Raw genomic sequence first — 26,708 nt, 5'->3', positions numbered from 1 at the left:
ATACGGGGTCTTTTGAGGAAGAGCCGTAGTTGGGCATCGGTTAAGGATGTATACCGTGTTTCTTGTGATTCCTCGGATTGCTTTTTCTTTTGATTTTGATTTTGATTTTGAGTGGAGGTTTGGTTTTGTTTTCCCTTCTCTTGTTTCCCTTTTTGAGAATGAGCAACAAGAGCCCCCTCTGAAGAGGAATTCATATGAAATTGATTGAACAATCGTGCGTAACGCAACAACTGACACTCAAATTCATAGAATGTGGGCATGGTAGGCTTTGAAACTATACCTTTCACAAAATTGAAATATTTCCTGGGGAGTTTATTTAGGAACAATGTGACCTGATCATTAGAGGACTTGGGAGTCCCTGTAGTGGAGAATTTAGCAAGAAGACACCGATACTCAGTCAACTTGACTTTCAAGTCATCCCGATCAGTGATTTTGAAAAGTTGGCGCTCATGGTCGAGATTGATACGACGGGTTCTATCCCGAGCCATGTAGTAGTTAGTCAAATGTGCCTATCGCTCAGATGCTAAGTCAAAATGCTGAAGCTGAGAATGAAACTTAGGCAATAATCCCTGGATCAGCTGGACAATAGCGAGGCATTCCTAGCCTTCCATGAGCGGACAACCTCGTATGGGACAAGTGCGGGATCGGGTTGGGGTACCAACCCTTGCACAAGATCCCATAGGTTCTGGGAGTCAAGGACATGTCTCATCAAGTTCGACCAAGTGGTAAAGTTTGACCTGTTAAAATGAGTCTTGTCATTAAATGCATGCTTGGCAGAAGATGAGCTAGAACCATGGGGTGTCGGATAGGTTGGGTAAGATGGATGTGGGGGATAAGATGGTGGAGGTGGATATGTGTGATAGGTAGAAGGAGGAGGTAGAGGTGGGTAGGCAGAAGTAGGCTATGAGTGTCCAATGAGTGCGATTGAGGCGGAGGCACTGGAACATGAATGTTTCCATAAGGTGTCGGTGTAGGTGGAGGCACTGTGACACGGAAGCCCTGTCCAAAGTGAGGTTGGGGCACAACAGTATGACCACAAGATCCACTAGGTAAACCCATGGAGGCAAACTGTGGAGTCAACTAATCCACACTCGAGAGAGACGGGGGGGGGGATACCCAGGCTGCAATGATCCCGAAAATGTGTGTGAAGTAGGTGGAACACCACCCGCTTGAGGAAAGGATGAGGTCCTAAAGGATATGCATATGTTTCCATAACCCCCTGGTGTGATGTGCGGTGCGACATGAGATGTCGAAATGAAAATGTAAATGGTGTGAATGGAAGTGGAGAAGCAACGGAAGAATGTGGTGGGATGGGTGGGTTTTGAAAATGTGGTGTGTGAGGCATAGATGCATTTTGTTCATTTTTATCATTTAATGATTGGAAATGAAAATGTGAAGATGATGATGTATCATGCAATGAAGAAAAAGGAACACCAAGTTCATTTTGATTTTGTGAAGTGGACACAAAAGAAGGAAGGCTAGAAAAAGAGGTACGTGGCTTTTTTTAATAATCCCCATGAGGTTTGTTAATATACAAGAATTGGTCCTTAAGAGGACGTTTTCCGTAGTTAATAGAATGGACTCTTTCTTCCACATGATCTCTACCAGAATATTGTAAAGTAGAAGAGGTGAAAGAGAAAGGAACAAAAGGCGAATCTAAAGTACCTTGCACTGGAGTGGACGGAAGAGGATGAAAGAAAGGAACGTACTTCGGGTCTTGTTCTCCAAGAGGGGGGCCCATCCTTGATGGAGGTCTCGACGGCCCTTCAACATCATCAGGTTTATGCGCAACATCTAAAGAGAGAAATTCATGCATACCTTCATTTAGAAGCTTTTCTTGAAGGGCAATCATTCGATCGAGCTCCTCAATCTTCTTTCGTCTATAAACTATGATCAGTTTGTATTCTTCAAAGGTTAGCTTGCCTAGCTTTTCTTCCATATAATCAGAATTGTCTTCCACCATGTTGGAACTTTGTGGAGCAATTTGATCGGCCCACTCTCGCTCAGTTCTCGGCATAGTTGGTTTTGGAGACTGAATCGGTGTTGTTGTATTTGAAGTCATTTGAACCTACTGTTATTCTTGCTTCTTGTGTAGAGCTTTCAAATCAAAGGCCTAGGTTTCTCAGAGAGTACCAAGCTCTGATACCATGTAAAGAAATATCCTGATACAGAAACATAAACAGAAACCATACAACAAAGCACAGACTGATAAAAGAACACAGTTAAGGTTAGGATAACTCAGAGACAATGAACACAATGAATGAATGAAGTGATATGACTATTGAATATACAATGCTCATGCAGCAAACACACTATGCAGTGAATGAATACTGTACCTCGAACTCTTGTATCTCAAGGATTAGGGTAGGGGTAATGAGTTGGAGAATGTGTCATAATCTAAATGGATCTCGAATCGTAGCAAGACTAAAAACGCAAGCAACAGGTGAGAGAAGGACTAAAAAAGCAGGCAGGACAGCCTGCAGGAGAGAGAAAGACTAAAAACGCAGGCAACATGTGAGAGAAATACTAAAAATGCAGATAGGACAGCCTGCAGGAGAGATAAAGACTAAAAACGCAGATTGTAGGACTGTGATGACATGGCAAGCTGAACGGCAGCAGGTCTGCACAGGAACAACAGTCGCCTAGCTGGAATCAGCTCCAAACTGCATGAAGAGGGCTGGAAATCAGGCGCCAATTGATGGAGGCAGCAATGGATAGCTTCGATTGAGATGCCCTCCGCAAATGGGGTGTGGGCAGCAAGCTGAAACACCTTAAATTTGCAAAAACGAGATTGAGGGCTGAATGGAGGGCAGCATACGTATTTATAGAAAGTTTCGGCAACAAGGTTTCTTCATTAATTAAGCACGTTTTGGGGCTGTTTAAGTAAAGCTAATGCATTGTTAGCTCAACACCATCTAGTAGATACTTGGTCTTAAAGACCCATTTCACACCTATCACCTTTCGTTTCTTGAGACGTGGTACAAGCTTCCAAGTATGATTTCGCTCAATGGAATCGAACTTTACCTGCATAGCATGTCTCCAAACATCCTGTGCAAGAGCCTCCTCAACAGTGGAAGACTCGGAATCTTGAAGAATCTGTGACATAAGAGCATAGTTCACACAGAGTGAACTATCCCGTTGGGCTTGTAATTGGGGCGGATTTGATGGACCTATAGGAGCAGGAAAGTGAGTAACACCTGAATCTTGCATGAGCCGGTGATATCACAAAGGAATCCTAAGAGACTCCTCCTGCTAGGAGGGAGACCGAGTAGCCTCCGGAACATGCAAAGCATCAAGTTGGAAAAGGGAGTCCCCGCCTCCTAGAGAAGGGAGATCCTCCTCATATAAAGAAGGCTCTCCATTGGATGGTTGTACATCCCTAGAAGACTCTTGAGGGGAGGCGATAGAGGTGGACGTACTCGAAGAAGAGGGAGGAAGAGAAGGGGGAGGAGCCGATGAAGAAGAAGGGGTGCGAAGAGGCAATCTGGAAGGAAGGGAGGGGAGAGTAGTTGGGGGAGAGTCAATCGATGAAGAAGAATCACGTGTAAGAGAACCATCAATCGGATCCTTGGAGGCCGCAACCTCATTGAAGATCACATCCTTGCTCACCTCAATTTTCCGTGTCGTTGGGTCATAGAATCGATATCCCTTCGTGGTCGTGCTATAGCCCACGAAGATAAGCTGGCGCGACTTAGAGTCGAGCTTTGTCTTTCTCTTCTTCTTGTCCACATGGACAAAAGCATCACATCCAAAGATGCGAAAATGGGACACGGAAGGCTTCTTCCCAAAGAAAGCCTCATACGGAGTCATATCTTGCAATGCCGAAGTAGGAGAGTGATTGCGTATGTACACCCGAATGGGAATACTCCACCCGAATGTCGTGGTCCCTGCAAAACTGAGAAAAGCGGTGAGAAGTGAACTCGCCACCATGATCAGCTCGAACGCCACGAACTTTGGAAGTAGTTTGTGTCTCCATAAACACCTTCCACTCGTAGAAACGGGAGTACGCCTCGCTCTTGTACTCCAAGAAGTAAGGCCACACATAACGACTGAAGTCGTCCACAATCAACATTAGATACTTGGCCTTCCCGAGGGAGACCGTGCCCATAGGGCTGCAAAGGTTGGTGTGAATCAACTCGAGCGGTGAAGAAGCCCGCCTGGAAGCAACCTGTGGGTGAGGCTGCCTGTGCTACTTGCCCCTCAAGCAGTTGGGGCATAAAGTGTGAAGAGGAGGGAAATCTGGGAGTCCCTCCACCATCTTCCTTCGAGAAGCCTGCCGAATCGCATCAAGATTGAGATGCCCATAACCTGTCCAAAGAGCATCACCTGTAAAAGCATCCTCCACTGTGACGACATCCTGGGTAAAAATGACTCTAGTACCTAACTGAGTAAGACCATGCACAAACAATAGGTTAAAACCCAAATTAGGTACATAAAGAACTCTGGCGGAAGAAGACCACTTGTCTGAGAACATAGTAAAGTCCCTACGCCTCGAACAGGAACTGTAGAGTTGTCACCAATGGTGACAGTGCAGACTCTGTCGTGGCGAGGGCCGCCTTCGAGTCCTCCTTAGGCTTCAGATGAGGGTACTTCTACCAACATTTCTCCTCCGGATGAGTGCCCTTCCCACAATGTGGGCACTTGGGCTTCTTCTCCTTCGTATCCTTCTTTTGTCCTCCTCCTTCTTGTCCCTAGCCTTCTCCTTCTGTTGCTTCTTCTTCTTCCTGCCATCGGTACTTGCAGTAAAAGCCTTGGTGGAGCCAGAGCCATTGGCACCCACCTCTCTGAGATGCTTTTCATGCTCCAAGACAAGCGGAAAAAGCTCCTCCCATAAGAGTTTCTTGCAGGTCCTCGAGGTGATGAGGCTGGTATAGAAGACATCGAACTGGGGTGATGGCAACTAAGTCAAGAGAATCATCACTATATCCTTGGAAGAGATCACCCAACCTAGAGAGGCAAGCTCACCTCTCATATCCTCCATCTTCATGATGTGCTCCTTCATGGAAGAAGAACCATCCGGACTGAGCATCTGCAATTTCTTCTCCAAAGTGATCTTGTGAGCAAACGTCTTATGCTGGTACAAAGACGCAAGCTTCTTCCACACTTCCCCCGCAGTCTTCAACCTATGAACATGAATAAGAATAGAGTCGTGAAGACTCATAAAGAGAAAGGAACGGGCTCGTGAGTTGAGCCAATCCCACAAGGCTGCGCGGTCCAGAGAGGCCCCATCAGAATGATCCACCAGGGGACAATCGATGGGTGAAGAAACCAGCTCCCATAGGTCGAATGTGTCGAGGATACACTCCACCTTGAACGACTAGAGGGAAAAGTTGGAACCATCCAACTTGTCTTCCTTCGGAAAGGAAGGGAGTATGGGCACCTGTATCGAGGGAATCAAGGAAGGCATATGGACATTTGAAGCAATCTTTGCTGATGGAACCTTCACGGTAGATGGACCCCTTTGAGATTCATGGATTGAAGAAGGATGGGTACGAGGAGACTCTTCTCGTTGTCGAAACTCTTGATAATCCCGTCTCGGCTCAGAGGAATGATGAGAAAGAAGCTCATCCTCTGAGTCATCGAAGCCTGAAAACTGGTAAGACATCTTTCAAATCTGCAAACACCAAAGAATTTGCAACAAACAGTCACAATGAAGCTACCAATGCTAGAAAGACATAGGAAGTGCTATCGCCTGCCAAAAGAGGAGGTAGATGATGTCGTTGGCTGTTGCCAGAGAAGGACGCCTCCACTCCAGATGCCAGAAAAGGCTGCGTTTGATACAAATGCGGGTTATGGACATCTTGGAGACAGTCACCTGGCTCCAGATGATGACACCTCTGCCTCCTGATGATGAGGACGATTGCAAAACAGCTGCGTAAGTAGATGGCTTCAAACAGACTACGGCCTAGTCCTCCAGGGGCAGCAAAACACCAAACGCAGGTACAAAAGACTGCGTTTCAGCCTGGGATGCACCGCCAGAAACTAGAAGAAGGAGATACAGGCTGTAGTTAATGGTGAACTCTTTGAAATGAAAGCTCTCCTCCGTGCTCTCAGTTAGGTGATGATACCACATGAGAGTGCGCAATGGAAGAAGAAACACAAACACAGAGGAAGAGAGAGAGAGAAAGCAGAAAATGAAGGAAAAAAATCTGCACTGACTGCAATGAATGCTGAATACAGAACTGTGGACCGATCAGTCCCTGCACGCAGCTTGAAGCATTAGTGAGGGCACCAGATCAGGCTGGAGATAATGGCAGCACCAATGTCGGAGTGGGAATGGAGGAGTGTGTGCTGGAATTTGCAGATGAAGTGAAGAATGACAGGGGGGTAGCTATAAATAGCCCCCCATCATCAAAACTGGCCGACCTGCCCAAATATGGGCCGATTGCACACAAAAGGGCCATTTTGGGCTGAGTACCACCCTCAAACGAACACAAGAAATGCCAAAGCTCCTCTGTCTCCTGCCAAACTCTGATAGGAGCTCACAACCAGGAGATGACAGATTGGCAATGAAAAAAGACAAGCTAACAGACTCCTTATCTTTCTTGTTTTTATCATCCTTTTTCTTCTTGTCATTCCCTTTCTTTTGGAAGCTCTGACTTGTAAATTCAAACATAGAATTTTTGTGAACTAGCCCCAATTCCATGTGCACCAAACATGTCAAGAACCCTTGCCAAGTACTATGCCAATGTGACTATACTTAGGATTTCACATACCAATTGCCATACTAGGACACATTTGTCCAAGCATTCCACGTATTCTTGGCTGAGAACCAAATACATAAGTACCATGCATTCCAAAAGAATGAGTACTATGCCCAGCCATAGCATGAAACATAGAAACACCATCCAAGTATTCTGGGTATCCCACATGTTGAGCCACAACTTGCTGTCCCAAAAGCATACGGAATGCGTTTCCACTAGTCCGATGCATTTTTGAACCATGTCCAAACATTTGTATCTGCTCATTAGATGCATTTGGTGCATTTTGAGACTGTGCTACATCCAATTTCCAAGCTACATGCTTTCCCAAAACATCAAGGGGTGGTTTCCCCTTATTATGCTTGTTGTCCCGTCTTTGATAACTGCATAAATTCAGCAAATCGTCAGCCCTTTAAAAGCTGAGCCAAAATTCCCATTGGGCATTACAATCCTCTTTCTCGTGCTGGTTTTCAGCATCTCAACGCTGTGAAGTACCAGCTTCACGGAATCATGGACCAACCCTTGCATTGTCAGCATACCATTCCATTGTGAGGCAATCCATTTATCTTCTGATTCCTCAGACAAAGAGGCATCATCACTATGAGATTCATCATTGCTTGAAGATTTGCATGCTGAATTTTATCACAGCTAAGAACAATTCCAACAGTTTGCTTGCAATTTGGATTGCAATGAGGTGCCATAGCTCCAATTACTCAAGGGAGTTGCTGTATCCTAACAATGGAAGAATGAGAGTGGCCTTCCTTCACATAAAGAAAGGATGGTAAATCTTTACATAAATATATAAATTTAGTACATCACTGATTCAAGAGACAATCTGACGCTGATTGGCTACAAACCTGGCTGCTCCTTGTAATATTTCAGGAGACAATCCGGCCCCAAACCTTGGTGCCCCTTGCAACATTTCTTTTTTATTTATTCCAGAAATTGATGATTTACAATAGAGAAAGGCTGAAGCTTAGTAGGAGACCAGGCTGAGCTCTCAAAGCCTCTCCATGATCTATCAACTGACATTCCTTTCAACTCTGGCAAATCAAGGCTCGATCCCTGACACATCTGGAACAACTTGCTGTTTTATTGCAACCAACAGCTCTAATACTCAATTTTGCCCCTTGATTATAGTGCCTGGGGGAGCCAATTTGAGTCTTCACGTGCTTGATCCAGTTCAAACCTAATGCATGCATCACAAGGCAGCCATGCTAACCCGATTCTTGCTGGTTGCAGTCCCAACTTACTCCCAAGTGCAGCAAAATCTTAGCTGAAACGCTTCAGGTCCAGACTTGAGGCTCCAAATAGCAATTTTCTTTGCCAGATTGGTCATGCATCAGATGTGGAAATCCAATGATTGTACAACACTACAGTACCACACTTAAGTTTGAAGTACGGAAATGTAATGTGTCTCAGACTAACTGTAGGATCTTTAAGGAGATCTTGAAGGGAGAAACTGTACTTGGAAGTTTGAGAAGCAAGTTCATATGAATTTCAGGTAGTAAAATTCAAACTAGTGCTCAAGCAATTAGGACCTTTTAAAGTCATCGACAAGCAAGTTTTTGGAGCTCCCTAAGTTTCTAGCCATCGGAATATGCACCCTATGTTTCTTGTTGGGGTTACTTCAGAGTGTCACATTCTGATCCAGTCACTTTCCTGATGAAACTGGATTTCATGCTGATTGAGGATTCTCATTGCCAGAATTAATAAAATCAGGGCACATGTGAAAGGGAATCATAGTAGCCAGAAACGTTTAGAAACAAAACGTTGAAAACGTGTTTCGTAAGTTTGTTTCAAGAGGGGGTAAAGTAAGAAACGCGGGTTTTTTTATATAGGGATTTTTAATAGTTTTGACCAGGGAAAGAGGTTCTAAACCCCTATGGAACTCTCTCTTAAACAAAGAATGGCCAATTGAGCTTGAGTGATAATAGAGTCAATTGAAAATAATACATTATACGTTACACATCCATGATCCATTATTGACTTGTCACTTATGTCAAAGTTAGTCTTTGGACAATCTATACTATGGTTTAGAAGTCAAACATTATGATTTATACATATCATACAAAGAAAATTGAAATTAACATGTAAATAGCCTATCTACAATATTGACTAAGTCAAGTTGCAACATCATGATTCTCATTTCAAAACAAATTGACAAAATGTCAAAATTGAGAATGAATCATAATATATCATAAATAACTCATAAATGAGACTAAAGTCGTATAATATTCAATTTTCTAGACAATAATAGATACTAGATTGGCAGAGTCTAAGAACTAAAAATAATCACAAAAAATTAGTCTCTCTTCCAAAATCTTAAGCCCTCACGAGTCATTACACATCATCATCATCATGTTTAACATTGCCCAATAGTTTTTGTCAAAAAAACCATGTTTAGGATTCCAACTCACAAAATAAAAACACCCATGTTTTGACTCTCAAAAACCTTTCGTACTTTAAGCGAAGTTTCATAAGTTTCAAATTCAAAGAAACGCATTTCTTAGCTGCTATGAAGGGAATTGCATGCCTTAATGAAGTTCGAGTGCTTGTTAGCTAGGGTTTATAGATGGATGATGGTGCAGTTTTCAAGAATGCAAATTTACAAAGAGGTGATGCAGCTGGGGGAGAACAAGGGTCTTATTTTGAGGCTATAACAAACTTCAGCACTGATGACATGGCAGATGTGAGGTGGAGAGGCACATAGACAAGCTAATATTCATTAGAACTTAGAAGGTTCCCTATCTTCTTCCCTCAAGATGCCTCAGGTTAGCATTTATCTCAGAATGTGCAGAGGAAATGGACCTACTCAGGAAATTTGTGGGGGGAAAAATAGTGGTATTATTTCAAAGTGTAACTTTAAAGTTGCATTCCAAGAAAGAGCCATCCATCTAACTATACCTATTTGATGTTCGCAGAAAGTTGGCAAATATTTGAAACAAACTGCCAAAGCCCTGGTACAGCAAGTGGATAGGGAGGCCATCTTTTATGGAGCTCTTATGAGGTATGACTCTATGGAGCATTGTCTGCCAAATGGACTAGTTTTATGCACTGAAAGTTCTGAAATGGTACATGTTTTAGGCTTCAGCAGCACTGGAAGGTGAAAAGGCTCCGAGTCATTTCTGCAGGTCCTGGAGGAAATGCAGGTTTTACAATTGATTTGTCTTATCCACTGATGTCAGCTGAAGTTATTGCTGGGCTGTCTGCCCGTACTGCTAGCTTGTTTTCAGTAAATGTGGAGCAAGATTCCAGTGGTTTGCTCATTGTACATCTTCCGGGTCAACATTTGCATGCTCTTCAAATAAGTTTTTGTCCTCCTTTCATGTCACACAGTCCCCTAGAGGTGGATGTTGTGAAGGATGATCCAACTCTTTTGGCATACAGTGGAACAAAGTTTGAGGCAGAAAACTCTTTGTCTCGAGGCAAACTACAAAGTGTCACAGAAAAGGATGTGGGAGAAGCTGTCAATCAAGGAGCAAGTGCAGCACATTCCATACTGCGGCGCATCCAGAATGCAATAATTGATGAACAGGTAACCTGGACTTGTATAAAGTGAGACATTCAGGAGAGTTGGAGTTTCATTTGAAGTTTTTGTTGACTTCATGCTCTTTTGGAAGGTGTATAGATTTTTGAATGGACAGTGCGAGAAGCTTTGCAACCAGCATCTGGTTTAGTAATTACTGGAATCCAGGAGAATAGTCTTCAGATTAGCCTTGGGCAATCATGCTCTCTTGTGCTTGAGCTCTTGAAATTAAAAAGAACACACACACAAGAATCTGAGGATACACCTGGCAAGGATATGGAAGTTGATGTAAAGGAAAGCCCGAAAGGCACAACTGAAAGCCAAGTTCCAGAACCTGGGGGTGATGGCTTGATATCTGCAGAATTTGGTTCTCATGAAGCAAAACCTTCGAAATGGATCAGTGCTCCTGCCACTGTTTATTTGCAACAGGCTTTTTACCAGAGTGCATTCAAATATCCGCAGTCATCTGATTCATCATTGCCAGCATCCAAATCTGGGCAGGGTAAAACTACAGATGGAACCTTCTCTTCAAATAAGCATCGAGATTCTGGATCAACCCTGTGGCATGACTCAGTTGAAGCAGTTGGACCTCTGAAGCATTTTTCTTTGACGATGCGCCACAGAGTCTACAGCTCTAAAGTGCTTCTAGAGCTAGAAAACCTGGTATTTCCGTCAATGTCTGTTGCTACATGTGGATTCTTGTTTCAGTAACTTTTGTGCATTTTTTAAATGTTTGCATTAAGTGAAAATGAGTCATATTGAACTGTTTCATCCAAAGTTGATGAATATTTCATTTAAAGCTCAAACTTCATACTTTTGCCACCTTCATGATAGTTCTTTGGCAGTCCTATGGGTGTCAAATTGTCATAAACAGGCTGTTGCAAAAGGATGCATTTGCTGTATTTACATGAAAACCAAGATCCAACACTATCAGATGCACTTGTATAACTAGCACCAAATCTTTGTGTTCCAACAGTCCTTGGGGTTGTAGATACATGTCCATATGTCCCACTTTGTGCTCCAAGCATCATGCCTATATTGCCATACATGGGATTATGTATTGCTCTTGCATTACTCGGATACATTGGGTGTTGTGAGCCATGCATTAGCTATTGCATACCATAGGGATTTGTGCGATATATTCCTGTATGCGGTGCTTGTCCAACCATAGCATGGAAAATGGTACCTCCACCAAAGTATCTTTGCTACCCCATGTGTACATTTGCATGAATACCTTGCTGTCCATACTCCCATGGATTAGCACTACCAAGTTGGCCATGCATTTGCACTTGTTGTCCCAGGAGTACCAACTGTTTGTGCTCATCAAGCTTTTTGGGCTCTTCCAAAGAAGGCTTAGGTATCTCCTTCGGTTCTTCTGGTTGTCTTGGAGCTTTAGAAGAGATATTTTTCTCTTTGCTTTTAATGCCCTTCCTTGGAGCATTCAAGAATCGAGTAAAATGAGGATCCTTTGCCAATTCAGCAAAGAGTTTTATTGTTGTTTGCATCCGATCCTTGAAGCTATTATCGAATTCTTCAACCTCTAGGTCAATGATTATAGTATTGAACTTCGTAGGACATGGGGCAAAACTAGAGATCAGCATGCATTGCTTTTTCTTGATCTAGGGGCACGATCAAATTTCATCTGTCTTGATATAATAGCTCGTTTAGGCATCAGAGAGGATGAGATGAGGCCCATGGGTGGCAATGGTATGGCATGCAAGGGACATGCAAAGCCGGTCACTTCTATCATTGGAAAGCTTCCTTTGCATAATCAAAGTTATATGGACAGTGAAGAGTTCTTTATTGCTCCTTTGAAAGGATGTGATGTTTTGCTTAGTATTCCTTGGTGCCATCATGTGCATGCAGTGATTGATGCTTATCATAGGATTGTGATCCTCTTTCATAGAGGCAAAGTTCATACTTTCGATGTAAAGTTGAAAGGGGAATCAATTTGTGCTATATCTGCTTTTGCTATTTTCAAAGTAATGAAAAATCATCTATCAACTTACTTGGCTTTAACTAAGGATTAGAGTGATAATGAAAATGTTGGGAATGTGACTCGTTTGGATAAAGACCGTATGTCATTTTTGCAAAGGTATGCTGATTGCTTTTCTCGGTCATTTTTGGACACTTGTCGCCTAAGGACCTGAGGATCATGGCATAGATTTGATCCCCCGTAGTAGCCCTCCTAATAAGCCACCTTATAGAGTCAGTGCAGCCCAGCAAGAGAAGTTAAAGAGTCAGGTTAAAGAGCTGTTAGAGAAAGGGCTTCTAGTGTAGAAGAAGGATAGGTCATGCCACATGTGTGTTGATTATCGTGCTTTGAAAAAAATCATGATAAAGAACAGATTTTCGATTCCTAGAATTAATGATATCTTGGACAAATTGTAGGGGGCAGCCATTTTCAGCTGCATAGATTTGAAGAGTGGTTACTATCAGATATGGATTAGGCCTAAGGATTTATGCAAGACAACCTTCCAAACATCTTTTGGTTTGTATGAGTTTCTTTTCATGCCATTTGGGCTTATGAATGCTCTTGCCATATTCAATAGAATGATGGATTGTATCTTTTAGTAGCATAGGGAATCTATGGGTAATTTCTTTGATGACATGATTGTCTTTTTATAGAACGAAGCCGAGCATCGCAAACATTTGGTAATAATATTCAATGAGATGCGCAAACATTAGTTGTTGATTAATGATAAGAAAAGTGAATTCTTTTTTGCATGGGATTTACTTTTCGGGCCATATTGTATCACAGCTGATGGCATTTGTGTGGATCATGCTAAGGTTGAGGCAATTTGTTCATGACCATTCATGAGATCTACAATTTCATGGGTCTCTGTTTGTATTACACAAAGTATATATGGAACTTTGTTGAAATTGCTTCTCCATTGTATGCTTTGCAGAAGAAGAATGTGTCGTTTAGATGGACAGTAGTGGAAATTTCAACATTTAATGCATTAAAGGATGAAATGGCTTCAGATCCTGTGCTTGTATTACCTGATCTCAAGAAGTCATTTGTTGTGTAGTATAATTCATGTGGGAACAACATTGGGGCTGTTTTAATGCAGGATAGCCATGTAATTTCTTATGGGACTCATATTCTCCATGGTGTAGAGAGGATTTGCAGGTGTATGAGAAAGTACTATTGGTTGTAACTCATGCACTTTGCACATGAAAGCACTATCTTTTATTGGCTGATTTCACAGTGCAAAGAGACTATCAGACTTTGCACTACTTCTTGACTTAAGGAAGTTATCTGAGAAGCATATGCAGTGGGCAAACTTCTTGTCTATGTTTCACTTTTAGATTGTGCACATGGATGGCAAAAGAATGTAGTTGCTAATGCATTGTCTCGTAAGCCTCAATTATCGGTTGTTAGCATGGTTTATCACATTGAGTTGGATGCCATGAAGGTTTAGTATGCTATTGATTCGGACTTTGGAAATGTATATGATCAACTTTGCAATGGCCAGAGGCATGATCGCTTTGTACGTTGAGAGGGCTTTTTGATGATGTATGGATGACTGCGTGCCACAAAGTAGTTGAGGGCCAAGGTGATGACTGAGAGTCATAGGGTCATAGAGGTATTGATGCCATAGTTAAGGCAGTTGAGCAATTCTTCTATTGGCCAACTTTGAGGCATGATATTAAGCAATTTATTAGGACATGCATAGTATGCCATAAAGCCATGTATAATAGGCAAAAGATGACGGGTTTATTGCAACTCTTGCCTAGTCTTGATAGGGCTTGGTAGAGCATTGCTATAGCTTTCATGTACATCTATACGGAATGATGGGATATGGACTATCATATATAGGTTTAGTAAGCAAGCCCACGTCATTCCAGTGATGAGAAGAAATATAAAGGCTAATCATATGGTACATCTTTTTATGCAACATGTGTTTAAGTACCATGGTATACTAGAGTCGATCCTAAGTGATCGTCAGCCGCGGATGATAAGTTTGTTTTGGAAAGGATTGTTTGAGAATATGGACACAACACTGAAATTCTCTTTATTCTTCTATCACAATTTGATGATTAGTTCGAGGAGGCTAACTCCACAATTTTAGATATTTTGCACATAAAAGATGAGATCTTTGAGGATGATGGTTTTATGGAGAGCATGGATGCAACTTATCAATAGGTTAAGTATGCATTTCAAAGATCACAGGAGAAGCAGAAGAGAGCAGTTGAATGTCATAGAAGTGCTTTGCTCTTTGTAGAGGGCAATTATGTATTGCTGCGTTTTGAAAAGGCTCAATTAAAAAAAATGAAGGGCAAAGAGAGATTGTATCCAAAGCTTAGTATACAATAGTATTGGCCATTTCAAAGTGTTGTAGAGGATTTGTGATGCACGTTATAGGTTGAAATTGCCTCCACATTGGCGGATATACAATGCCTTTCATGTGAGCTTGCCTAGGCTTGTTTATGGTGATGTGCTAGAGGATGTGTGTGCTGAAATTCAGCTTGAGGTTGAAGAGCTTGATGAGATACTAGTATCAGAGCAAAAATTGACACACACAGAGTGGAAGATCAGAGGTAAGGACTATTCACTAATTGATGCTAAATGGATGGAGAATGATGACTTGGCAGACCATCTTCAATTGTTGCAGCTTTACCTTGATGCTTTCCAGTTAGAGACAACTTTAGATCAGGCTCAGTTAGGTTCAGCAGAGCAAGGATCTAGAGTATTACTACCTGATGCTCATGAGGGAGTTTAAAGTTAGCACCTCGACTCCTCATTGATGGACTACTCTAGATATAGTGGATCTCTGATGTATTCAACATATATTCAAGGTATTGTAGTTGACAGTATGTTTGCTAGGAGATCACTGTTTAGTGTCCTAGGTACAATGTTTGGTATGCACATGGTATGGTTTATTGTCTGCACCTTTGAAATTATATATTTTCATTAGTTAATGATCTTCAAGGGCTGATTATTGAATTTTGGTTTTTAGTGTATGGTCATTAATTTTCAGTGGTATTCAGCTGATTTTATGGATAGCAGCATATTTATGATGGCATTGATGTTTCAGCCATGGTTTACCCTATACTATGGTTTAGTTTTGTTAGATTAGTTGAGCTCATGATTAATGGATCTATCGCATTATAGTTTGGCACTGTTTTTGAGATACTTTGTGAGTCTTATGTTATGTGATGTTGGTTGGTAATTTTCAGCGTGTCTTGGGCATATAGAATGGTTGAACAACAGTGAGTAATGTTGTGTTGACTATGGTGCCTTGTGGAAATTCTAGTGTAGTATGCTGATCTACTGTATGTACATAGTTCCAAAAAAGCCTTCACTTACTTGGATCACAAAGGTCTCCTAGATTACATGTCAAGCATGTGATAGGAGCTCTAAACATGGCATATACAACAATAGGTGAACTCACACAGCAAAAAATACTATGCACAACATGCTACATCATCATCCTCCACTACCATGCCATGGCCAATTGTATCCCTAGTAGCACAAGTTGCCATATCACTCTCCAAATACATATGTGATGTTCCACCCCTCAACAATTTTAGCCCATAATTTTTTAAGGCTGTAGAGGTAGATGGCTGTCTATTTTGACCCCAATTTCTAGCTTGGCCAACCACCTGATGGGATTTTCTTTTTCCTTTTGCTGTGGAGGCATTCACAGCTGCAGAAGTATGCAGGGCCTGCATTTTGGCCTTGCCTTAGTCTTTATAGTCAGCCCATAGGCCAGGACTGGGAGGGTCATACCATCCTATCAGACAAAATTGGGTCCTCTTATTTTGAGGGGAACCTTTGTGTACGGCACCCGCCCTAACCAACTGAGCTGTTCTGCTCAAAGTTCAGCCCTCTCACACACCCTCTTGGGAATGGCTGCATGATAATAACGCCTAAAAGCTTTAGCCATATGTAAAACCCTTTCAGCCAATCACCTTCCAACAAGCGGAACATTGTAGGAGAGTTTCTTGACAGGAACAGCTGTCAAGGATGTAAATTGGAATGTTCCACTGTTTTGGAAGGCATTCCACATTCCTGTCGGTCACTCCTTCCATCTCCCGTTCCCTTTTGGTTCCAATTACTATGCCTTGCCCAAATGCTTACACATGGTAAGTGGTAGGTAGAACATGATTGCTGTAGACCTTAATACATAAGTACACCATCATTTGCACACATTAAAATAAGTGTAAGTGTTATGGCCAGGCTGGAAACTGGTCCACAAGATATTTTCATTTGTAGCTGTCCTCTTAATCAGCAGTGCTTGATGATATGATATGATATTTTGAGAGGAGAATGTGAGGGGCTGGGGGTAGGCATGGAGGAGGGATCAATTCAGCAATCATCTGTAGAATGACAGTGTATTTAGGCCTCATTTCCAGGTGTGGAAATGAAAGAAACAACTACAAAGCCTGAAATAAATGTCCTGTGCTACCAACCATCTTCCTCATCCAGCTCTAGCACGTGAAATACTCTTAAGGTTGCTCCTGTAACTTTTAAATAATCCCAAATCATGGATGGTGACTGCCATGCTGGTCATGGGTGGTGTGCTTAAGTAAACACTTTGTTGGTAGAAGGTCCTGATGGTAGGGAGGAAGGGAGGGATACATATAGCGATCATCTGTAGAATGACCACATATTCATGCCCAAAAAACAGATGTGGACTAACTGCGAAGCCTGAAATATCTAGTACTTTGGGTGGCCTTAATAATAAGAAGACCTAGAAATCATTTTCACTTCTGTATATGTAGAGAAGCCATTTTCAGTTTTTGATAAGTTGGTCTCTCTTATGATCAGTAAAGAGATCAATATACAAGGTGAATCATTTGAAAGAAGTGGTGAATAGGTCCAATAATTTTACTCAAGTTGAAGAACGGGATGTGTAGATTCTCTTCAAGAGGCCTGGTATGGAACGTACTGGTGATAACCAACAAAACAGGTTAAATCAACATTTTGGTGAAATGTAGGTTTTAGGAGGTCATGGAAACTTTAGAGGCAAGGGGAGCTCTAGAGGAAGAGGTGGATGGTAAAATAGAGGTTCTAACAATTCTAATATTATTTGTCATTATTGTGATAGAACAGGTCATATATCATCTTCTTCATCAAGCTCTAGAATGTGAGATAGGCCTAAGGTTGTGCCTGTACCTTAATAAAATAACCCAAACTTCAGATGGTGGTTGCCATGCTGGTTGAGGGTGGGGTGCTTAAGAAAACACCTTGCTGGTAAAATGTCCTAATGTATGCTGTCTTGTCTGTTCAGTAGGTGGTTTGAACCGATGCAGGTGTCACCTGGTTGTATGTCTGCATCTGTAGGCTTACTAAAGTAATCTGTGATCATCCACTGTGACATGGTCATGGCCTTCTTTATGTGGGAAGCAACTTGTCTCAAAGATGTCAGAAGAAGAAGCTGGTAAAACACTGCTCAAGGAGCTGAAAGTCCCAGATAGTTGAGGCAATCAGTCCCACACTAACTAGTTCGATTGCAGGCTGGTGGTCTATGAGACTAGAAAATCAAATACAATAATCCCAAGTGATATCTCCTCATGAAACAGAACTAGGGCAATTAAATGGCCATAAGACCAAAAGAGGGAGGGGGAGAAGTAGTTTCTGATTTTTGAGTACTATGAAGGCTGAAAGTTTGTATTATTGTCTGTGGGTTCCTTTTAGTAACGATCGTCTTTGACTTGAGGTTTGCAGGTGCATTCTATACCCTACCTCTTTCTTTCCTTCCATCCAACTTGGCAGGCAAGGACCACAGCTTGGGATCTTCGATTGGCAATACCTCAATTATTGGGGCATGGGTGGAAGATGAAGCTTGCTAGCTGGAGCAATGCAAAACAGAAGTCTGGTTTTAACTTCCATTCAAAAGTGGTTCTCAGTGATACTTCACTATCTGTTGAGAGTCTAGAACCCATTCAAGCAGTGGAAGGTGCATCATCAGATGAAATGAAGGTGTCCAAGCACAGATGTGAACTCTCGGAGCTTTCCAGTTTTCTTCTTCAGAAGGTAAAAGTTTCAAGCTTAAACTGAGGCTTTCCTCCATATTTCCTCCTCTAATTTGAAAAGCTAGGTATGAGATATGTATTGTTATAGCACACCAGTTTGTAGAAAAAAGCTGGAAAAGGTTAAAGGCTTGGAATTACTAGGTGCATGGTATGCTTTAAATGTAGATTTACAAACTTGGTAATGCTCAAGCATCTCTTTAGGACTTGGAGTTTGTGTATACATAATGGTAGAAGTCAAAGCATATGTCACAAAGTATGTGGACTAAGCTTTTTGCAATGAAGCCATAGACACAAGAACGGCCATCCCAAGCCCTTGGGACACAAAAATGCCATCAGATCCTAAAACAGGCTGATGTCCCATCTTGTCTGTGCCACAGCTGTCTCTGCATCCCACTGCATCTCATTGTCAGGGATGACTGATGGTGGTCTTTCAAGGGGCGTGGGCAGGGAGTTTTGAAAATTTCAGGGTTTTTAAGTTGTCCATTCCCCTTTCATTGTGCATACTTTTTTTGGGGATATAAATATCGTATTCATTTTACATTATCAAGGTACAAAGTGGCTGAGCATTTTAAGGGAGAACAGCCAAAAAAGCTCAAGACCACTCGTGAAAAGATCATATTATTGGGGTGTATCCCATCCTCAAGTGAGAATACCGTTCTTGATGCCTCTGCCCTGCTTCCTGCCTAAGCCATTTGGTCCAATTCTGACAAGTGGAAGAGCTCTTGGATCAGCTAGTTAATGCATACTTTCCAAAACTGCTTTCGTATCCTGAACATGCTGTCTTTTACAGATGACATGCTGCATAGAAAATTCAAAATAATCCCAAGCACAATTGACGTCACAAAACATTTGCAAGCAAAGAGTGATAGATATGCCTAACTTCTTGCTGACAAGTTCCTTCTAGGATATAATAGAGGTCTTTGCAAGACAGAGTCATCCATGGTGCTCATCACACACTCATGGCCAAGCCATAAAGGAAGTTGGTCAGACAAAACAATGTCATAATCAATCCAAAACTTTGCATAACAGGCATCATTGTGAGTAGCATTAAGCATGCACCATCTGCCGAATCAGGTTAGATACGCATGATGTTGATATCTATACCCAGATAACTCTGTAGATGCATAGATCTAAAGTATTAGAATCACATATAAATGCAATAACCAATTCTCATAGCAACTTGAGTGTAACCAAAAGAGTTATCCATCTGTGAGCGAGCAGTATAAGGATCCCCACAAACAAAAACATTTTGCAACCAATGATAACCAACTGTTTCAGCCCAAAAATTTGTCTGCAGTGCGGAGCTTGGAGTGCATAAACAACAACAGATTCATACATTCCCCAATTTGCACCACCATCTATATACCATGCGGATCATCGAAAGCCAAGACTAACTGTGAATCTTCAGCAACCAAAAAAACCACTCCCAAGAAAAAGGAGTCAATTATATTAAAAATCCTTATAATAGACCAACCACCACATCTGTCCAAAGGAGGTTGAATTCAAGAGTTCTAGAAGATGGATTGATACTTTGCATTGAGGAATGGTTTTCTTGAAAGCTTGCCGTCCATGCATATGTATCTTCCATTTGTTGAGATTGTTCTTTTGATCTTTAGTAGGACCAGCCACAAATGCATCATGTTTTCCCTTTTTCTTGTCTAAATCCTGTTTAGATGTTTGTGGTTCATCCTGAGTATTTGATTCATGCAACTCAACATCAGAGTCTACACAACAATCAAAGGAAGAGGATAGGGCATTGGGATGTCTTGAACTTTGGCCCAAGCATTGCATTTGTGACGAATAAGGTTATTGTAAATGTTTGCCATGAGACAGGAAACCAATGCATCAACTAATGAGATGCATCTGAAAGGAGTACATTAGAAAAAACCACACTGAGCAATATTAACTTTCTGCACATATGGACTCTCAAAGTGTTCTGAATCCACATCGTGAACAGTTTTCCCATGGAAAAGGATAATCATAGCCATGTTAGAAAATTTCTTCTGTGGTGTCAAGATGCTATGAAGAGAATTTTTGAATCTATTTGTTGGTGGAGGATCAAGCCAACAATGTGACTCTACTAAGAATTATTGAAGAGGGTATCATACACATGGTGCTTCAGGGGAAGATTGATGTACAAACAAAGCCTCCATGTGTAATCATTTTGAAGAAGCAGCCTTTCAGTTGTAGACCAACTCAGAAAACCCCATAAAGAGGAAGGATCAACAGTGCGCTATGTGTGTATGCACAACACAGCAGCAAGAACAAGGAAGATGAGGAGAGAAATAAATAGTAGCAGGAAGATCAAAGAGGGGTCACAGAAAACAATGCAACGAGGTGTAGCAGGAAACAGTACATGCAACAGAGGGCAAGGAAGCAGGCGCATAGGCAGCACAATGTCTCTCCACACTTTTTCCTGTAATCAAGTGGTACCCTATCAGGACACCGCTCATTTTATAAACACACAGACTTGGGTTAAAATTTTGCTTATTTCTGTATGGGCGTGGAAATGGAAGTAACATTTGATTACTATGCATTAGGCCTACCAACCAAGTTACACCTATTTGGTTGCTCTCCTTGCACATGCACAGGCACATGCATAAACACACGTTTTTGAAATGGAATCTTTGCATGTGCATGAGGGCACTTCGTTTTCTGGGTGAGGTTATTGTTCATTATCTCATTTATCATACAATCGAAAAAGACTTCAAGACAAAGTATTTCGTAGAAAACAGAAAACAATGGTAAAACACATCCATATGAGAGAAATCTAGCTTACCCACGCGGCAGAAATAAGATAGAGATTGTTACAGCAAGTGACAAAAGCTATTGTAGACCTGACATGATTGAACATCCATGAATGTATGATCCCTTTGAATCCACAAGATCCAAAAAGCCAAAGTTTGACCCAGTTGAAGAAAACAGAATTACACACAACACAAAAAGAAGAAAAAGAATTTAAACAGTGGTATTTAGTAGCCCACATAATACATGGTCTACATTGTATGGCAGACAACAAACACACTGCCGCACACACAAAACCACCCACACACCACTCATCAACCCGCCCCCCCAACCTTTTCCTCAACACAAAAAAGAGGGAAAAAAATCCAGCTTTATCCCAAAGTTTTTTGGTTTTAAGCTTTATCTTCATTTTTTAACACCATCCATATACATGTCAATGTTGTAAAGTTCTTTCACAACTTCTTTCATTTTTTGGTTTCATATCAAACAGTTACAAATTTCTGAGTATTGTCTCACCCATGTTTCCATGTGATTTGGTTTGACTTCAGCTTGCAGGACAACTAGTCAAATGGCTTTCTGAAGAGGCATTACTTATGGGTTTGAATGTCAAACTAGACTTTCTTTCCCTCTTAATCCACCTAAATAACCATGATGTCTTTGCAATTGTTGCAACTGTTGATGTTCAAGCATATGGTATCAATTGGTGGCTTCATGCATTGAGCCCAAAAGCGGAAGATGGTGAAGAGGAGGAGCTGGCACCAAACAAGAGTCATTCTAGAAGGTTTTTGGGAGCACTTAAGTTGGAAACTCTGAGAGGCATACTAGTTGATCTTCTGGACTTGAAGAATGATGATCCATAAAACACTTGTGATTTAAGTCAGTCAAATGAGAGATCTACATTCACTGGTCATTTGCATGCAGGAGCACAGGTAAAATGCAGGGTTACATTATCCTGATCGCTGAATTGTGTCTACAGTTTGTAGAAAATCAAACTTACTGGGCCTTGTCTTCCAGCAGGACTAGTGGCTGCAGCAAAGAGATACAAGCTAACAAGTACAAGTACAGGACAAATACAAAGATAGCCATTGAGCTGCCCATGTTTGGGGTGCTAGATATATTAACATATGCACAGATGATGGTGCTAAAGCTTGTGTTTATTCTGGTCAAAGTCTATCACATAGGCTGTGGATTTGTTCTTGCTGTTTTGCATCAGTTAAGAGTTCAAAAATGTGTTGCTCATGACATTCTGACTAGAATAATGGGTTGCTTTTGTTCTTCCTCAAAAATTGATGCACGAGAAGTGGCTGGCTGAAATATAAAAAGAACTGCTGTTGCTACATACCTGAAAGATATGGTGGATTTAATGCGGAGAAGCTAGATTTTACCTGCATTGTGCCCATTGGTGATGCTAGGTGATGTGTTGTACAGATATGCAATGGGTTTGGTGTGATGAGATCTATTTGCCCATGTAAAGGAGGAAGCAGTTTATTGTTCAGTTCACACAAGTGTATGCCAAAAGTAGGCCTCAAGGTATTTTTAGTGGACAATTTGGCCACCTCAACACCCCAAAGTAGTTGAATCTTTGCTTCCTTTGGGGTATTGGTTGAGAGTGCTTTTGATCAGCCTTTGGCCTTCAACAGTCCGATGCAAAGCATATTTCTTCTCTAGAAAGGCATTAATTGGCCAAGAATTTGGTATGCTCTAGCAGTTATATGTTATTTGGATACAAGTAGTCTTAGCAAACACTTTTGTTCTGCTTTCAAAAATGAACCCAACAATGCTTCATATGTGAGATTGTGTTCTTCAAAGGACTTGGAAGTCAACCAGTTTTTGGGGGGTTACATGGTGGCCCTCAACCTTTGTGGACAATCGATGGTAAGGTGTTCATGGTGTGTTTTCTACGAGAGTTGCCATTGTGGAGGTTAGTGGTGGAGGATGTAGCAAACATGGACAGGAATAAGTTATGGCTTGGGCAATTGCAAGAGTGTTGTGAGAGCCAGAGTTTCAAGGTGATAGGTTTGCAAACACTTAGGGATTGTGAAAAGGAATGTGGGGTGGGCCAACGTCATAGGGACCATGACAAGTAGCCATGATGATATAGAAAGTAATCTTTGATACCATAGATTATTGCTATGAAGAGCACAGAAATGAGCTAGCAAGGATAGTGGAGATGATGTTATGGGTAGAGTATGACCAAGAGCATCAAGGATAACACCTAAGCTCAATTAGATCCCTTTGCTCTAGTTAATAAAGCTGCTTGAACTTCTCCCCATGTTGATTTTGAGTTGACCATATTTTGGATCACACTTTTGACAATGCAAGGATATGATAAGCACGTATTAGGAAATTGAACATTCTAAGCCAGGTTGGGACAATTGTAAAGAAGTGTCACTGCTGATGTTTGAAGTGAGAAGCTAAATTTGAACATATCATGCTAGCAAAGATTGTTTTTTAATATAAAATAATGTGAGTGAAGCAGGATAAAGCTCTGCAATGACACTACACTTACGCTAGCTTCAAGAGAAGCTTGCTCATCGGCTTTACGGCCTCACCTGTCTATGGAGTTTTGGTGAATTGAAAGCATGGGCTGCTACAGTGTGGGACCAGGCCACCTCACATGCCAATGAAGAAGGCTTGGGACTTGAGCCCTCAAGAGGAAAAGCCATCAGGCTTGCATAAAGATTGGTTCTTCCCAATAAGGGCAAGGAAGATGTGCTACCATGAGCATTGGTTGAGGATACTAAAGAAGATGCAACTCTCTATTCGAGCATATTATATGGAGGGTTGTGATGATGGTAGCTCGTATTCTTGTATTTCATGCCTAACACTTTGGGTGAGGGAGTGACTATAAACTCATTAGTAGAAGTGTATATGGAGGCTTGGGACTTGAGCCCTTAAGAGAAAAAGCCATCAGGCTTGCATAAAGATTGGTTCTTCCCAATAAGTGCGAGGAAGATGTGCTACCATAAGCATTACTTCAGGATACTAAAGAAGATGCAACTCTCTTTTCGAGCATATTATATGGAGGGTTGTGATGATGGTAGCTCCTATTCTTGTATTTCATGCCTAACACTTTGGGTGAGGGATTGAATATAAACTCATTAGAAGTGTTTTCATTTATAGATAATGTTAGTTCATAACTAGCTTCTTCAACTAGGGCTTACAAGAGCAATTTAGATTTTGTGAGAGGACACAAACAAATAACCAATGAATAGTCATTTGAAGAACGAAGTGCCAAGCAAGGTTAGTGAACAAGTTGTAGGGTTTGCAAGCTAGTTGTGATCCATTGGTGATAATATGAACTTTGATGAGAGTGTATTCTTGCTTTGTATGTAACATTAACTTGTGTTCTGTTGCATTGTAGATGCCAAGTCAAGAGTGGTCAAGGAAGGGAATGCGGGTGAGGAATGTCTTAGGTTGTAGTTTAGTAGTTGTGGTGAGAGAAAAATGTTTAGTCGTGCTTGCTAGTCAAAATTGCGTGGAGAAGCTTTACAATTACCTCATGGGATTGCTAGTTAGGCACTATTTGAGTTATAACAATAGCACGCTGTCGACTGACATGTCGTTGCTCTTGCCCTTGCCATCGCAACCCGTCGAACCCCCCTGCTAACTAGCGTTGCGTCCCCCATCTCTCACCTGTCGGCCGCCATCACGTTTTTTGAGCCGTTGATAGCTCCTGCCATCGCAACGACAATCCTCTTGTCTTCACCTTGTGGCCACCTGTTCCCCCTGCGCCGCGCCCCCATTTTGGGTTCTTATTATGGGTCAAATCAACTATAACGGTTGGTTAGTGTTAGCAATTCAAGTTTCCACTTATAGAATTATTCAAACTGAAGCAGACTTGCATTGCACTTGGTTCAAAGAGAATGGGAGACGAAGGGGAGTATGGCACCTCGACCCTGATAGAGTATATTTTATTACCTAATTACCTACCACTTTAGATTCGACATATAAAAACAACTTCTTTGATTCTCTCCTAGCACAAATTCGTTATACGTCTTTATTTCACGACACAAAAACAATGTAAAAATTTTTATTCTCAATAATTTCTTTAAGAAAAATATATTTTTACAATGTTTTCTGTCCTAGCTAGATGTGAAATCAACTTGAAGGCATTATTCTCACTAAGTTCAGTTCCTAGACTAGTATTAGAACTTCCAGAAAACTATCTAGATTCGAAGGGTAATTGACAGTTCGTGTGCCATGATTGGTCTATACTCACTAACATGAAAGTTAAAAAAGCCCTTAGAGTAGGTTTTATCCACACTAGCCTTAGGGAGGTCTAGCACCATTAGAAAACACTGTCTCAATTAGCGTTCTATGCTCATTGGGATACTGCCTCGGCCGACGATCTGTACTTGATTATCCATCTTTTTAGCTTGTTTTTTTTTTTTGGAAAGATTAGTATCTAACTTACAATAACAAACATCTTACTTCGAATGCATTATGTACAAACTTTTAACAAATTTATTTTCAAGACAAACCTTTTTTTTCCTAAAATAATAATATCAAGGCCAAACTTAGCATAAATTGCAATATCTTCCAATAATCTTCTCGGATTACCCTCCCTTTGGAATCTAATCCGAGTTGAATTTAAACAAGAATTCTATTTTTGAGAACAACTTCCATGATGGTCTTTTTCTTTTCTCAATAGAGTTTCATGGGTCCTTGTCCAGCGATAATTTTTTTAAAAAATATTGGTTAGTTTATTTATGAAAATTGTTATTTTAACAATTTCATCTCAAGACTTTTTTTAAATATAGAGAATTAGCGTTCGCGTTTATCAATCAGAGGTTCCGTGAGTTCAATACAAATCAAAATTTTAATTCTTTTAGGAAGCGCAATATCTTCCTTGTACTTGTCCCTAGTACATCTCATACAACCCCAAATTATCCCTTGGAATTTATGGTTAGAAATTTCTTTAAGTTTACTTTCTTTTTCTTTTATGCAAAAGATAAAAAAAGTCATATTCTATGAATGTGGCTTTTTGTTACCAACCCTTAGGATGATGATTTGTTTGCTACCTTTAATATTTAAATTAATAATCAAATACGATACATGGGAATTTATGACGAGTGTTTGGTTTAATGGTATTCACAGCTTCGTTTGTAATCCCAGTACTTGTCATTCTGTTTGTAGCGGTCACACACCCACAACGTTATTGGCAGCTCCTGCCTCAGCAACCTTCATAATTTTCTTCTTTGAGGCCATGGTCTTTAATTACAAGATTATAGGGGAGATGCCATGACTGATTCGCCTGGCTCTCGGATGATCTTGCTCCAATTTAGGCCTCTTGTCAAACTGATAAAAGGGGGAGATTGCTTAGTTGATTTTTGACTTATGAGTCATGACCACCGTGCGCATGGCAATTAACGTGAAAGATGTTTGCATATTATATCGATCCTAGAAGGTGTCGAGTTATGAAATATGGATTATTTTATTCGAGACTCCCTCTTTCTAATGGTCTAAACTCTCAAATCCTAATTATGGGAAGTTGAAAAGATCAAAAATAAAAGTCGAAATATCACAACACTTGTCATCATACCACAATTTTGAGGGATGGATGGGTCCACTAGTGTGTGTGGAGTGTGGGAAGCTTTGAAGAGCAGCTAAGTGGGGGATGGAGATGAGTTAGGAAGTGACTATCCTTAGGAGGGCCTTATGCTCAAAGTGTGTGGGCCCATTATATATGTGATGGTTGTTTATGTGAGCTAGCTCATGCTTGAAATAGAAAATTATGGATAGGG

General features: G+C 41.1%; 1 protein-coding gene across 4 annotated transcripts in view; it reads left to right on the top strand.

The window, feature by feature from the left end:
- LOC148027361 (RNA polymerase II transcription mediator) overlaps positions 1-22,738 on the top strand; it is an 86,460-nt gene extending 63,722 nt beyond the window's left edge. The window contains exons 1-7 of one of the 4 annotated variants that reach the window (XM_087691931.1): positions 9,106-9,475; positions 9,626-9,711; positions 9,789-10,239; positions 10,333-10,893; positions 17,909-18,217; positions 21,510-21,890; positions 21,976-22,738. In XM_087691931.1, coding sequence (XP_087548057.1) covers positions 9,467-9,475; positions 9,626-9,711; positions 9,789-10,239; positions 10,333-10,893; positions 17,909-18,217; positions 21,510-21,821 — 1,728 coding nt within the window. In that variant the 5' untranslated portion in view covers positions 9,106-9,466 and the 3' untranslated portion in view covers positions 21,822-21,890; positions 21,976-22,738. Of the gene's footprint in view, positions 1-9,105; positions 9,476-9,625; positions 9,712-9,788; positions 10,240-10,332; positions 10,894-17,908; positions 18,218-21,509; positions 21,891-21,975 lie in introns of those variants that run through there. The other 3 variants (XM_087691930.1, XM_087691929.1, XM_087691928.1) reach the window with 3 other exon arrangements.
- Positions 22,739-26,708: the final 3,970 nt, after the last annotated feature.

Source organism: Lygodium microphyllum, chromosome 13 (assembly GCF_053477565.2).
Source record: "Lygodium microphyllum isolate KBCC chromosome 13, Lygodium_microphyllum_v1.1.10, whole genome shotgun sequence".
NCBI lineage: Eukaryota > Viridiplantae > Streptophyta > Polypodiopsida > Schizaeales > Lygodiaceae > Lygodium > Lygodium microphyllum.
The sequence above is the reverse complement of the archived record's forward strand: the minus strand, read 5'-3'. Positions and strand labels throughout refer to the sequence as shown.